Source organism: Hordeum vulgare, chromosome 1H, assembly GCF_904849725.1.
Source record: "Hordeum vulgare subsp. vulgare chromosome 1H, MorexV3_pseudomolecules_assembly, whole genome shotgun sequence".
Lineage (NCBI taxonomy): Eukaryota > Viridiplantae > Streptophyta > Magnoliopsida > Poales > Poaceae > Hordeum > Hordeum vulgare.
Window position 1 is genome coordinate 195,789,344 of NC_058518.1, and position 15,716 is coordinate 195,805,059.

At 52.1% G+C, this 15,716-nt stretch overlaps 1 protein-coding gene across 1 annotated transcript in view; it reads right to left on the reverse strand.

The window, feature by feature from the left end:
• The window catches only part of LOC123428647 (E3 ubiquitin-protein ligase SINAT5-like), a 34,104-nt gene extending 18,792 nt beyond the window's left edge, over positions 1-15,312 (reverse strand). Inside the window, exon 1 of the mRNA XM_045112849.1 lies at positions 14,819-15,312. Coding sequence (XP_044968784.1) covers positions 14,819-15,283 — 465 coding nt within the window. The 5' untranslated portion in view covers positions 15,284-15,312. The remainder of the gene's footprint in view (positions 1-14,818) is intronic.
• Between the last annotated feature and the right edge of the window lie 404 nt (positions 15,313-15,716).

Here is a 15,716-nt window from a genome sequence, read left to right on the forward strand (position 1 = left end):
GTTTGCGATGGCAGAGGAGATTGCTGCTCTTGAATGCACTGGTACATGGGATCTTGTTTCCCTTCCCCCTGGTGTCTGTCCCATCACTTGTAAGTGGGTCTACAAGGTTAAGACTCACTCCGATGGTTCTCTTGAGCTTATAAAGCTCGTCTTGTGGCTCGTGGCTTTCAGCAGGAGCATGGTCGTGATTACGACGAGACTTTTGCTCATGTGGCCCATATGACCACTATTTGTACACTTCTTGCCGTGGCCTCTGCACGCCACTGGTCTGTATCTCAGCTTGATGTTAAGTATGTCTTTCTTAATGGTGAGCTGCGTGAGGAGGTGTACATGCAGCCACCACCTGGGTATTCTGTTCCTGATGGCATGGTATGTCGTCTTCGTCGCTCTCTCTATGGCCTTAAGCAAGCCCCCCGGGCCTGGTTTGAGCGATTTGCCTCTGTGGTAACTGATGCTGGTTTTTCAGCCAGTGCTCATGATCCAGCATTATTTGTCCATCTTTCTCCTCGTGGTCGAACTCTTCTTCTTCTCTATGTTGATGACATGATCATCACTGGTGATGACCCCGAGTATATTGCCTTTGTAAAGGCCCGTCTTAGTGAGTAGTTTCTTATGTATGATCTTGGACCTCTTCGTTACTCTTCGTTACTTTCTTGGGATTGAAGTCTCTTCTACCTCTGATGGCTTTTTTATATCCCAGGAAAAGTATATCCCGGATCTTCTTGCTCGTGCTGCTCTTACTGACGACCGCATTGTTGAGACTCCCATGGAGCTCAATGTTCACCTTCGTGATACTGATGGTGACCCCCTGCCTGACCCGACGCGTTATCATCATCTTGTTGGCAGTCTTGTCTATCTAGATGTCACTCGTCCGGATATCTCTTATCCGGTTCATACTCTGAGTCAGTTTGTCTCCGCTCCCACCTCGGTTCACTATAGTCACCTCCTTCGTGTTGATCTCTCACCGTCTATTCTTTCCTCGCTCCAGTTCTTTACAGCTTCAGGCCTATTCGGATGCTACGTTGGCTAGTGATCCTTCAGATCGCCGTTCACTTTCTGCTTACTGTGTTTTTCTTGGTGGTTCTCTCATTGCCTGGAAGACGAAGAAACAGACCGCGGTTTCACGTTCGAGTGCAGAGGCTGAGTTGCGAGCGATGGCTCTTTTGACGGCAAAGGTGACTTGGTTACGTTGGTTACTTCAGGATTTTGGTGTTTCTGTCACTACACCTACTATGCTCTTATCTGACAGTACAGGTGCTATCAGCATTGCGCGCGATCCTGTGAAGTATGAGCTCACCAAGCACATTGGTGTTCAGGCTTTTTATGTGTGTGCTGGTGTGCAGGATCGGGTTATTGCTCTTTAGTATGTGCCTTCCGAGTTACAGTTGGCAGATTTCCTGACGAAGGCCCAGACTAGAGCGCAACATGGCTTCTATCTCTCCAAACTCAGTGTTGTTCATCCACCATGAGTTTGAGGGGGGTGTTAGAGTATATATAATATAGCCATGTACCCCTTCGTATTTATCCCATTGTATAAGGGGTGTTCTGCATATAGTCCACACCTGTACATGTATATATTTCGGTCTATGGCCTCATGGGAATACAAGTTGCATATTTCCCTAACAGTTTATATCCAGTGGGGGCACGCTAAGTGCACCCACTGGGTGTAGTCCCCGAGACTAATGTCGATCATTTACGAAGGGCATTAGTCTTAAGAACTTGGGTGGGTGCGGCGGGCCGCTATTTGGTCGACTTAACTGTACTTCTCCACTCGGAAGCAGAAAAATACTAGTGTCGACTGAATTATTTCCTTGATGTTTTCCAGAAAGCCTGTGAGATTGGATCCAAGTATGCCAACTTGGAATCAGAGAAGAACCAGCTTCAGCTGGATTTGGAGGTGAAGACCAATGACTTTGATGCCTTGAAGAAGACACTCGAAGACAAGGACAAGGTCCTTGCAGAGGTTAAGGAAAGGTCCGAGGCTCTTGGACGTCGGTAAGTTGGAAGGAGAAAATGCGAAGTTGAAGAAAGAACGACTCGAATGGGGGGGAAAGCTTGAGCAAATGGCGAAAAGGGGGAATGGCATGGAAAAGTTTCTAAAGGACTTCCTGACCAAGATGCTCGCGACGCTTACTGGTATGCTTCCTTCACCAAGTGAATCATTACGAACTTTACCGAATGAATTGTGACTGGCTTTTCATTTTCCCTCGCACAGAATTCTGCCTGGATTTTGACAAGGAGACCGAAGAGGTGGAGCCGTATCTGGATATGTTTCGTCTCAACGCTCGCCTCTTGAAGGTCCAGGGGTACATTGCCCGACTGCGAGCTGCGGTGGGGAAGATTGACAAGGAGTTGTGGCCTGAAGACACTTTCCAGACTGATCTGGAGTCTGCAATGAGCCGCTTGGGCCAGATTCCCGACAGGGTGCAGACGTGGAAGAAGTCTGCTGCGCGATGCGGAGCCGATGTGACCCTTTCGCTCGTCCGAGTCCATTGTAAAAAGCAAGAGAAGACAAGTTGAAGGCACTTTAGGTGGCGAATACGAAGAAGCTCCATTTGAAGATTTCATGGAGACCTTCATCAACGCAACGACTCGTATTGCTGATGGGATCGACCTTGATACCTTCGTTCAGCCTGCAAGTCCTGGTGAGCCTTGGGATGAAACTATGATCACTGCCAAACTTTAATTCGCCTCGGTATGCCGAGTGTTACAGTATCGTTAAAACTTCGTTCGGGTGTTGAACCCGAGTACTTTCCGTCTGCATGGATGACTTTAATCCGTGCTGGATTTCTTTGAATTTATCTGCATTTGGCTGAGCTCGTTTGGTTTTTGAATGTTCTTGAGTGAATAGGTTGTTATTCATCCGAAAAGGTTTTTAACTTACGCGATTGATTCGCGGCTAAGCCCCCGAGTGAAAGGATTGCTCTTCACTCGGAGTATATTCTACACTTAGGCGAAGGCTGATTCGCAGCTAAGCATCCGAGTGAATAGGTTGCTATTCACTCGGAACGGTTCTTAACTTAGGCGAAACATGTTCGCGGTTAAGCCCCGAGTGAGAGGATTGTTGTTCACTCGGAGTAGTTTCTATACTTAGGCGAAGACTGGTTCGCAGCTAAGCATCCGAGTGAATAGATTGTTATTCACTCGGAAGGGTCTTTAACTTAGGTCCCTGTCTACGCATGCCCGGTGCTAGCAACACCGCCGCGTGCCTTCGTCCTCGGTGTGTTCCCGGGCCTGGCAAACCTGGAGCGACGCATCGTCAACATCGTCTTCGTCCGTCTACGCATGCCCGGTGCTGGCAACACCGATGCGTGCCTTCGTCCACAAAGTGTCCCCGGGCTTGGCAAACCCGGCGCGACGCATCGTCAACTACGTCTCCTTCCCGGCGCATCATTACTTCGACACCACTGCGCCCATGACTGACTCGGCGCCTCCTTGCGCCCGCGGCTTCACGGCGACTTCCTTAGACACCGGCTACCCCGACTCGACATCGACCACGGCATTCTTCGCACGGCTACCTCAACTACGGCTACACCACCCTACGCTCTCGGCTACCTCGACAAACGCACAAAGGGCTACCGCCTTGCTTGAGCAACCTCGTCGGTTTCCACCCCAGCCTCAACTTCCGCAATACGTCGACCGTTACGGCTGTGGGGGGAGGACCATCGGCTTACCTTCGGATTCTTCTCCAGTCTCACCGTCTGCGTCGCTACCGTTGTGACTGCAGGGGATGTTGAGTATAGTGATTGTTTAGGGAACATAGATAGACTAGGATTTGTTCCTGCCTTGACTTGTACTCCAAGATGATCATGTACTCCTATATATATGCCCACGAGGCTCAAGCAATACAACAACTATTCCACCAATCCCTATATTCTCTTTCAACACATAGGATGGGCTCCTGGTTGGCATCCTAGGAGTAGCAGGGTGGACGTCGTTTTCCTTTTATTTGGATTGGCTTTTGTCCGTACTCGGACCCTGCCTTATGGTATGATGATTGCAATGTGTTGTTGGATTGTATTATTCATGTTGTAGCTTCATTTATTGTGGTGAGTGTACGCCAATAAATGTTTGATACTCTTCTATTCAGTACATGTATTTGTAATGATGTCCACCTTGTTAAGCGCTTCGATGTGCGTTTCTACCCTTATCAAGAATTCATCACTTGATCGGGCTAGCGCCGCATGTTGGGCGTTACAAGTTGGTATATTTCTGTCTCTAGCTTACAGTTTCGGCTCTGCGAGCTTCTAAGTTATTAACTGTTTTAATTCAGTTACTTCTCCACTCAATACTTGTGTAGTTCTGTTTACTTTGTCAACCTACCAATCCTACTGCTGGAAGACCAAAGAAATAGGCAGCTTGATGCTCAAGTTCAAGATCTCATATGTGGCTGCCTCTCAAAAGAGCAATTTGGCCGCATTAGCTCCCTGAAGACTGCGAAGCAAATTTGGGACATTCTTGAGAAGGACAACGAAGATGTTTCTACTCTTTGAGAAACTGATTTGGATATTTTGGAAGCAGACTCAAATGCTTCACAAAAAATGATGGAGAAAGTATTCAAGAAACTTACTCGAGACTGATGACGATCACAAATGAACTTCAGGTCTCGGTATTGTTGACGTCACTAATCATGACATAGCAAAGAAAGTGCTATGGTCTCTGGATGGCTCCTTTGAAACTCTGGTTCTAGTGATCCAAAAACCTCGCTCCTGCAGATGTGTTAAAAAGACTCAACACGCATGAACTGCCAGAAGAGAAAAGATATGTGTATGGCTTTAACTCATGGAAAAGTCACGCTTCAAAGGCTACTACAAACACCTTGTCTGATGAAGAAGAAGCGACCTCCGAGGGGTCAGTTGATCCTAATGACTTCGACAAAGACCTCGTTTTGTTGGTGAAGAAGTTCAACAACTTCAAGAATGGAGGCCACTACAAGTTCTCAAAGTGTGGATCGCTCCTGTGAGCTCCTCTCCACGGTGGGGTAGGAGGGAGGTTGGCGAGGGCGAGGGCGCGCAGCCGGCGCGAGGGCCGTCTCGCGCAGTGGAGAGGCGGCGGCTAGGGTTAGGGATTCCGGCTCCTCTGGGAGCCGGGCAATAGAATATGTCTTATTGCTTAGTTCCAAAAGGGTGTCTTACAACTGTTTATAAAACCTTACTGCTAATAAAAATAAGATAACTTGGGCTAAGCCCCTAACTAAACGGGCCATTGGGCCTCGTCCAGCTATAAGTAGTGCCGGTCATAACATCTCTCCCCGCCTGCGCAAATAGCTCGTCCTCGAGATGGAAGTCTGGAAACTGTCGGCGGAACTCCTCGAGCTGCTCCCAAGTAGCATCCTCCTCCGGAAGGCCTTGCCACTGGATCAATAAATGCCACACTCCGCGACGCTGCTGGACCTGCAACACCTTGGCCGGACCTGGAAGAAGTCATCCATCGGAGGTCGGAGGTAGCGTCGGTGTGGCCGCTGGGGAGCTCCGTGGAAAGGCTTCAGCAATCTCACATGAAATACGTCATGGATGCGGGCACCGGCCGGAAGTTGTAGGCCGTAGGCCACCTTGCCTATGCGCTCCACCACAGAAAATGGCCCCGCGTAGCGAGGGCCCAGCTTGCGCTTAGCGCGCGGGTCCAGGGACTGCGTGGAGCGGTGAAGGAGGCGCAACCACACCCAATCGCCCACCGCAAACTCTACCTCTCGGTGATGGTCGTCATAGTACCGTTTGGACAGCTGATGGGCCTGGAGAAGGCGTTGGCGCACCTCCGCAAGCATATCGTCCCTGCTGCGATGAAGATCGCTTGCCGCCTCGGTCCGAGCCGTCTCAGGGTCAACCGGCAGGATGGGCGGAGGCGGTCGGCCATAGACCACCTCGAAAGGCGTGGCACGCAGGGCGGAGTGATAAGAGGTGTTGTAGCAGTACTCCGCCCACGCGAGCCAATCCACCCAAGCACGGGGACGATCACCTATAACACAACGCAAATACATGGCAATCACCTTGTTGACCACCTCGGATTGGTCGTCCGTCTGAGGATGGAAGGCCGTACTCAGGCGGAGCTTCATGCCCGCCAGACGGAAGAGATCACGCCAGACATGCCCCGTGAACACCGGGTCCCGGTCGCTGACGATCAAAGACGGAAACCCATGGAGGCGGACAATGTCGTTGAAGAAGGCACAAGCCACGGAGGCAGCCGTGTAGGGATGGCAAGCGCGATGAAGTGAGCGTACTTGGAGAAGCGGTCGACCACCGTGAGGATGACGGACTTGCCGCCCACCTTTGGGAGGCCCTCAATGAAGTCCATGGAGATATCGGCCCCAGACCTGAGAGGGCACCTCCAGCGGTTGTAGTAGCCCAGTCGGACGCAGTGTCTCCGTCTTGTTACGCTGGCACGTAACACACGACCGCACCTAGTCCCGGACCAAGGCCCGATCGCTGGGAATGTAGAAATCTGCGCGGAGACGATGGAGGGTCTTTTGCACCCCCCCTGGCCTGCCGAGTGCGCCAGCATCAGAACCTGGTCACGGAGATCGCCGTGATCGGGCACGAAGAGGCGACGCCCATGCAGGAGCAAGCCATCCGCCAAACGCCACGGATCTGCCAGGTCACCGGCGTCGAGGCGCTGCCGAAGGAGCTGAGCGTCCGGCGCGTCAACGGTAGCCCTGCGGATGTCGTCGAGGAGGGCGAAGGAGGGCCCCGAGCGGATGCAATGAGCCGCCCCGGCGGAGTCGTCGGCGTCGCGGCGGGACAGGGCGTCGGCCACGGTGTTAAGGCGGCTCGAACGATACTCAACAGTGACGTCGAAGCCAAAGAGCTTGTTGATCCACTGGTGCTGCAACACGGCAGGCAACCTCTGGTCCAATAAGAACTTGAGGTTGTAGTGATCCGTGCGAATCCAGAACAGTCGTCCCCAAAGATATGGCCGCCAGTGGCGCACGGCCTGCACCAAGCCAATCAGCTCCCTCTCATAGGCCGCGAGCTTATGATGACGCGCGGCGAAGGGCCTGCTGAAGAACGCCAGCGGGCCGTCACCCTGATGAAGGACGGCGCCGAAACCCACACCGGAGGCGTCACAGTCCACCATGAATAGTCGGTCGAAGTCGGGCATCTGGAGGACGAGACCCGTCGTGAGGGCCTGCTTGAGAGCCTCAAACGCCTCCGTTGCCTCCGCATCCCAGGCGAAGGCGTCGCGTCGCAACAGGCTCGTGAGCGGGGACGCGATGAGGCCAAACTCCCGGATAAATTTCCGGTAGTACCCCGCGAGGCCCAGGAAGCCGCGGAGAGCCCGCGGTGAGTGTGGCGTCGGCCAGGCCGCGACAGCCGCCACCTTGTCAGCGTCCATAGCAACACCCTCGGCCGAGATGACATGGCCGAGGTAGGCGACGAAAGGCGTGCCGAACGAGCACTTCGAGCGCTTAAGATAAAGATGATGCGCCCGAAGCTCGTTAAAGACGATGGCGACATGCTGAAGGTGCTCCACCCAAGAGGCGCTGTAGATAAGAATGTCATCAAAGAAAACGAGCACAAACCGACACAAGTAGGGCGGAAGACGTCGTTCATCAAGGCCTGAAAGGTCGCCGGAGCGTTGGAGAGGCCAAAAGGAATCACCAAGAACTCAAAGTGACCGTGATGAGTCCGAAATGTTGTCTTCGAGATATCGTCCAGGTGCATCCGCACCTGGTGGTAGCCCGAACGGAGGTCGGGCTTGGTGAAGAAGCGCGCCCCATGTAGCTCGTCCATGACTGGATAGGAAATTTGTCCTTGAGCGTCAGGGTGTTCAGGGCGCGGTAGTCGATGCAGAAGCGCCACGTGCCGTCCGACTTGCGGACGAGGAGGACCGGCGCTGAAAACGGCGACGTGGAAATCCGAATGATGCCCAAGGCGAGCATTAGCGCACACTACCGCTCCAGCTCGTCCTTCTGCAACTGGGGGTAGCGGTAGGGGCGCATTGCAACCGGCGCCGTGCCTGGTCATACACCCAGGCTGGTGGAAGACCCGTGGGCTCGTCGAAGAGGTCGCGGTGCTGCTGCAAGAGATGATCCAACAATGGGTGCTCGGGCCCTATAGCAGTCGCTGCCAGGTGGAGCTGCGGCATCGCTGGGGAGGCGCCACCAACGCCCACCCACCGGATGCGGTGACCCTGGCGCCAGAAGGTCATCGTCATGGCGTCGAAGTCCCAGAGGATGGGACCGAGGGTCCGCAAGAAGTCGACGCCGAGGATGAAGTCGAAGCAGCCCAATTCAATGTTGGCGCACGTGATGGTGAAGTGCTCGTCGCCGATGGTGATGGGCACGTCCCGCGCAATCCCATGACACCGGAGGCGGTCGCCGTTAGCCACGGTGACCCGAAGGTGCTCCCCGCCCGTCGGCTGGAGCGCTAAGCGGCGCATGGTCGACTCGAGCAGGAAGTTATGCGTGGAGCCGGTATCCAGGAGGGCCACCAAGCGCTCACCGTTCATCGTCATCGGCAAGAGCATAGTCCGCTCGTCTCGGATGCCCGCGAGAGCATGCGGGGAGACCACGAGAGCCGTCGCGGAAGCGGGCGCCGGTGGGGCCTCCGCCGCAACTGGGGCGGCCAGGTCGCCGACCCCGTCGGTGGTGGTGTCCTCCTCGACGTAGTCGGATGTCTCCAAGTAGAAGAGGCGCGGGGAAACGTGGCCCGGCACGTAGGGCTCGTCGCAGTTATAGCAAAGCCCCTGTCGACGGCGCTCGAGCTGCTCGGCCGGGATGAGCCGGCAGAAGGGTCGCGTCGCGGCCGGAGCGGGGGCCGCCGTAGAGGCCGGAGTCGAGCCCGGACCGAAGGTGGTGGCTAGTGGTTGCAGTAGCTGCAGCGCCGACTACAGCGGCCCGACAGGCGCGGCAAATGCCGCCTGGTGCGGCGGCTGCCACGGAAGCAGCAGCGGCCCGTTAGCGGCGGGTGGTGGCGCGGCCGACGGTGTCCCGTAGGGAATGGCCAGGTAGAGGCGGATCCCCTGCACGGCGGTGGCGAGGTCGCGGATCGCTCCTGTGAGCTCCTCCGGGGTGAGGACAGCGGGAAGCGATGCGGCGGAGGTGACCGGCACGGGCACGTGCGGGGCGCCGGTCGTGGTGGCGAGCGGGGCCGTGGTGGAGGTCGGCAGCGGAAGGGATGGGGAGGGCGGCGGCGAGGACATGATCGAACTGAAGCTTCCTGATACCAAACTGGTAGGAGCTGGGATCCTACCGGGGCTTGGCCGGAGGCTGTAGGGGTAGGAGGGAGGCTGGCGAGGGCGAGGGCGCCGGCTCGCGCGGTGGAGAGGCGGCGGCGATGGAAGAGGCGACGGCTAGGGTTAGGGATTCCGAGTCGGGCAATAGAATATGTCTTATTGCTTAATTCCAAAAGGGTGTCTTACAACTGTTTATATAACCTTACTGCTAATAAAAATAAGATAACTTGGGCTAAGCCCCTAACTAAACAGGCCCACTCCGGCTATAAGTAGTGCCGGTCATAACATGACCACAAGAAACGCACATGCTTCTAGTGCAAACCAGACACTACATCGCTAATTGTACTCTGTGGAAAGAAGAGGCAAGAAACAAAGATGAAAAATCAAACAAGAAGCATCCATCAAAGAAGAATGAGAATTCCTCCTCACACTCCAAGTCCAAATCCTCATTGCACAAGAAGAATTTGCACAGAGCTCGAACCAATCTTGGCAAGGAGATGGATTCTAGAGCCGAGGGATCAGACTCTGGAGATGCCTCTGAAGTTGCCTCTTCTGCTAAGGAATCTGAGTCCGGCATGGCTGGTACAACATGTGTTTCATCGCCTCGAAGTTGATCCATCTTCGACACTCAAGACAACCATGATGACGTTGTTGTCATGTGGTTCATCGCTAAGTCCTCTAAGGGCCATGTCTCCGGAGGAACTGAATGGGTGATGGACAATGGATCACATGGCCGGAGACAAAAGCATGTTTGCTGATTCCACTCTTAAGTATTTCAACTCAACTAAGCATTACATTTGGTGACAACACCAGAGGAAAGGTAATTGGGTTAGCTAAAATCACTATCTTAAAGGATAACCATATTGATAATATGATGCTAGTGCAATACCTTGGATACAATCTTATGTCAGTCTCTAAGCTAACTGACATTGACTTGATTGTGCTATTTTCTAAGACTGGTTGTGAAGTCTTCATGGCTACCAATTATGCCTTGTGTCTTCGAAAGTGTTAAGAAAGACAATTTATATCTTGTTTTCTCAAAAGGCCCAACAGTTGCAACTTGTTTGCTTGCAAAAGCAACAAAAGGTTGGTTGTGGCACCGAAGATTTGGTCATGCATGTATGAAGAATTTGAAGAAGCTGGTCAAACACAAGCACATTGAAGATATTGGTAATGTCAAGTTCAATAAAGATCGCTTGTGCAGCGCATGCGAGGCTGTCAAGCAGGTGAAGTCTAAGTATCCTAAAAGACAGTGATGACCACAACTCGTCAACTTGCATTGCTTCAACACCAGAAAGGTTTTAGTGGTAACTCCTATGAACTCGTTATTGTCAATGTTTTTGCTCAATTCACCTGGGTCTATTTTCTTGAAAATAAAGTCAAGACCCAGGAATACTTTAAAAGATTCGCATGAAGAGCTCAAAATGACAATGAAGTCATCCTCAAGCATGTGAGAAGTGACAATGGCATGGAATTCAAGAACACCAAATTGGTGAATTCCTCGATGAGTATGCCATCACACATGAGTTATCTGCACCCTACACTCCGCGGACAAATGGAGTTGTAGAAGGCAAGAACACGACTCATCGAGACAGCTCACATCATGCTTGATGAATTCAAGACACCAATTCGTTTTGGGGATGATGCCATCAACAATGCTTGTCACATCGCCAACTGAGTTTATCTTCACAAGTTCCTCATAAGAACGTAATACGAGCCATCACTGATAAAAGGCCAAATGTGGCAGTGCACCATGCTTTATTCTTGATAAGCATCACAATTCAATTTTTGCACCTAAAGCACAGAAGGGATTTTTTACTCGGTTATGGCACAAGCTCGCATGCCTAAAGAGTCTTCAACAAACACTCATGAAAGGTTGAAGAAACTATAGATGTGCAGTTTGAAGAATTAAACGGCTCTTAGAAAGAGCAACCGCCACATGTACTATATGAACTTTCACTAGTTGAAACTATAAAGATGGTGGGCATCGAGGAAGTCAAACCTCTTGAAGTAGATGCTTCAGCTTCCAAAGAAGAAGATGCACCAGTATCCTCTATACGAATTCCAACTCGGCATGAAGCAAATGGTGTTAAGTTCACACACAAAATCATTCACAATCGCCACACTTCCTCACCTACTCTCCCAAACCCAAAACCTTCGATTCTTGGAGAAATCCTTGGAGACATTCAAAGGAAAAGCATTCCATAGCAAGATCCACTCATTCCCCACACTTTGAACAATCATTTATGTGTTTGGGCTTGATTCGAATCCTTTGCTCTTGTCTTGTTACACTTGGAAGTTGGAGACTCCTACGAGGTAGGAGTTCTTCGTTGAGAAATCAATTGTTGTGATTTACCCCAAAAGTTTGTGAAGGTTTAGAGGCCGCCTAAAGATCTACCACCAGTGGTTGAGAAACGCCTTCACGGTGTTGTCTCAAGGATAATAGGGTGAACCTTCGTGGTATTGGTGTGCCTTCGTGGTAACACCCACATGCCCAACTGTGACAAGCTCTCTGTCGGAATCGGGGCTCCGCAGACCCAAGAAAAGATTCGAACTCTGGGGTGCGCTTGCCCTCCTGCTCTGTTCTACCTCACGGCGACTCTCCGGCGGCTCGATCCAAGGAAAGCGAACAAGAACACGCGAGCAGTTTACCCAGGTTCGGGCCACCTTGCGGTGTAAAACCCTACTCCTGCTTGTCTGGATAACTTGAGGTTGAAGACGGTACAAAGGTGGTTTCTTGCCCTAGTGAAGACGATGGGAATGAGATCAGTCCCCTACTACAGAGGCCGGACCTCTCTTTTATACTGGTCTTGGTCATCTTCCCCTGAAAACACATTGGCGGGAAGGGTTGCCACTACGGCCATTAGAAAGGGGACAGGACTGCGGTCCGCCCTGACAAAGGCGGGCTTCACCTGCAAAAGCCTTCCTTCATGACGCGCTGGCGGGCTCGGAGTGACCTCCGTCCTGCCGAGCCCCCAGCCATAGTCTTCTTGCACGGATCGGGAAACCTTTGGGAGTTGCTTTGGGAGCCCGCCTACTGGCCCCGCTTCCTTAGCACGGAAGTGGAAATCCTCCCTATCCGTGCCCGCTGGCACCGCTCCTGCGCCTCCTGCGCAGCCCGCATCACCCATGCGGAGGCGCAGGGCTGTGGGGCCCTGCCATGTCGCCCTCAACGAGCTCGCCTCAAGAGAGCCTCAGGGGTGGTCTCAGGACGCGACCTTGCAACGGGCAACCCCTCGTGTTCCTCGGCGATGATCCCTAGACGCTTGCCACGCGGGGCAGGGGCCCTTGCGAGGGTCTTCCTTGCCGAGCTTGCCGATGGGCCTAACCAGGCTTACCCAGTTGCGTCGCGCCTGGGGTCGCGGGCCGACGGGCCTGGGTACCCCCGGTCCCAGAGGCCCGACAATAGCCCCCGGGCCCGCGTTGTGCACGGCTCCGCCGGTGGGGGCGAAGCGACGCGGGCCCTAATTGCCTGCAGGCCAGGCTCGACGCGTGGCACCCGTCATGTCATGGAACTCTTCCTTCCCGCAACGCTTCGGGAACCGCTCCGAGTGAATTGACGTAAAGCCTTCGCTCAGCGCCTGCCATCATTGCTCTCTTGACCCGCGGCACACGCGGAACGGCTGGTTGGGGGAACGAGGCGACGCAAGCCGTAACCGTCTGCGGGGCAGTCATGGCACGCGACGCACGATGGAGCGCAATCCGCCTCCACTTCCCACAACGGCACGCCTCCCTCCTTGTCGCCTGGGTGGTTGTGGCTGAAGCTTGGGTACGGCCTGCAGGTGGTAGCACGATTTGGCAGGCGACGGGGTTGGATTAGTGGCCACACCTTTGCAATGACAGATCCCAAACCTGGCCAGATACGATGCATGTAACCCTGTCTTTCGTTCTATACTTGGCTGACTTACGTGATATGATCTGCTCAACCAAACACCAAGACGGAACCATTTCATTCTATTTCATTATCTCTACCAAACACAAGAACGGAACCGTTCCATTCCAGTGGAATGTAACCATTACAAAACATTCCACTTGGTTCTCCAACCAAACACACCCTTAGTTATTCTTCTAGCTAGCATGCTTCTGTCTCTAGAGTACTACTATACTACCTCGCATATTTCAAAGTTATTGACTCCATTAGTTCAGCTACTCCTATATTCAGTACTTGAGTAGTTCTGTTTACTCTTGTTATTCTTTGGAGAAGTTTGTTTTCCAAAGAAATTGTTAAAATCTTCCATTCACACCCCACCCCCCCGCCGACCCCCCGCGCGCACGCTCGTAACTCAATCCTACAAATTACCACTTCTGATGTTCAAGAATCAACTTTCGACTAAGGGTATCCTTACCAACGTGGTTAGAAATTAGTGGGAAGGGTTGCATACAACGGCCTTATAGCGAAGGTCGCCGTACACTCGGCAAAGTAACACAACGACGTTTTTTAAATAGGTTCAGTCGCCTTATGGAAGCACAAGATACATCCTATGGAAGGGTCGTCGAGAGTGGTGCCCGACGCAAGGAACACTTAGTGTCGCCGCTTCCGGAGTCCCACGACTCCCAACTAGTCCAGACCTTTAAGGTCCCCCAAACTTCGAGTCACAACCTTCTTTGCTCCCATGAAGGAGCTTGGAAGGGAAGAGTGACCCTCCTCTTGAGTTTATTCAAGTGGTGTGAGTGATCTTAGATGCCCATGGGGGGCTTATAGCTAGGTGTCTTTGACAAATAACCAAGGCTGCCCTTTAAGTAAGGAGGTGGAAGGGTAGAACTAGGTAATTTTCCATCCTTTGGCCCGTGTGCTCCTAGTTGGGCTAGGAGGGGTGGAGGCCCGTTTAGGGAAAGATTCCCTCTACCGTTGAAAGGCCTTCTTGCTTGGCTTGGCTTCTTTGCTCCTTTGTCTTCATCTTCGACTTATTCTTTCATGTGATCTCCTTCCTCTAACTTGTTGATCATGAAGGCTTACTTCGACTTTTGTAACTGCCAAGGGCAATTTCATCAAAATACGATAGTGGTCCAAAAGAAGAATCCTCTACGTACTATCTAAGCCAGACTGGATCAATAATTTCTCTCAGTTGCATCCAGTCCAAGTAACTAGAAGTACCAAAGGTTACTAAAAGCAGCAACAGGACAAATGATCGGCAACAACAAGCTAAACTGTAGATTAAAAAAACTGAACGGTAAATAAAACCGAAAAAATTGTTCAACAAACAAAACAAATTATCTCCTAAATAATACAATTAATTCGTAGATAGGGAAAGACTCCACATACTAATAGCTCGACTCAGATCCTAAACAGAAGATATGTGTCAATTCAATATGTGCATCGAAGGGCGCAAATCAACACAACACCTAACAAGAAGAAATTACAGTCTAGGAAGCGTCGAATCCATATGTGCCCATTTCGAGTCACAATCACCCAATCCCTACAGGGAGCAAAATCCCAAATTCCAGCTAAACGATTCCGCTAGAATACGAAGTCTAATTCGATTCCATTAAAATTAGAATATAGACCAACCTTTGTGCACCTGAATACCCTCACAGCCACCGGATCCCATTCTAGACTCAAACCCACACGCATACTCATCTCAAATCGAGAAGCGTAGACAAGCCATCCCGAAATCAGGGAACGCGGAGTGCCACAGAGAGCACCTACCTGGTGGATGGGCGGGAACATGGAGTTGATGCAGACAGGACATTCGAGCAATTCGTGTACGCTGGTCGCCGGTGGCCCACCGGCGGCGCCCGCTGTAGCACCCACTCCCCCGGCAGCGGCCGCGGCCCCGGCATTCATCTTCGCGAACGCGCGTCCCCCGACGCCCCCGCTAGCGGCGAGGTGCACGGGATGGATCGGGATACTGTTGTGGTGGTGGTACTGCTGGTGGCTGTTGACGTCGTCCACGTCCATGGAGGCGTCGGGGAGGGAGAGGCACTCCACGCTGTCCATGTCCATGGTGGCCTCCCCGGCGCGCGTGCCCCGGCGTCCGTCTCCGTGTTTCTCTTGGTTGCGCTGGGAATTGAGGACGGAGGCGCCTGGCCGCCGCGGTGGGTTCGTTGCCTTTGGGTAATCGGGATTGGTTTGGTTGGGCACGGGACGACGGGGCAACGGCACTGCTCTCATTTTGCGTCCGAAACTACGCGGTGACAGCGACGACGTCGTCTCGTGAGGTTAGGGATGGGCAATGGATACCCATTACCCACGTACCCTGCGGGTAAAAACCCTATTAGGGTAAGGATATGGGACAAAAAATTACCTATGAGTATATAAATAGAAAAATCTAAAACCCATCGAATAGAGCGGGTATGGGTATGGGATCATATAACCCATACCCATATACCCATGTACCCATATATAAAATCTATGTAAACTCAAAATTATCTCTACAATATACACGATGTCAATAATTTATAAACTGAAAGTGTATGCCTATGTGTTGTTGTTTATGACTATATGATGTTGTTTTATAAGTATGTGTTGTAGTTATAATCTATCTTTGTAAACTATATGATACAATGCAGTTTATAACTATAAGTTTTTAGTTGATGTTTTGCAA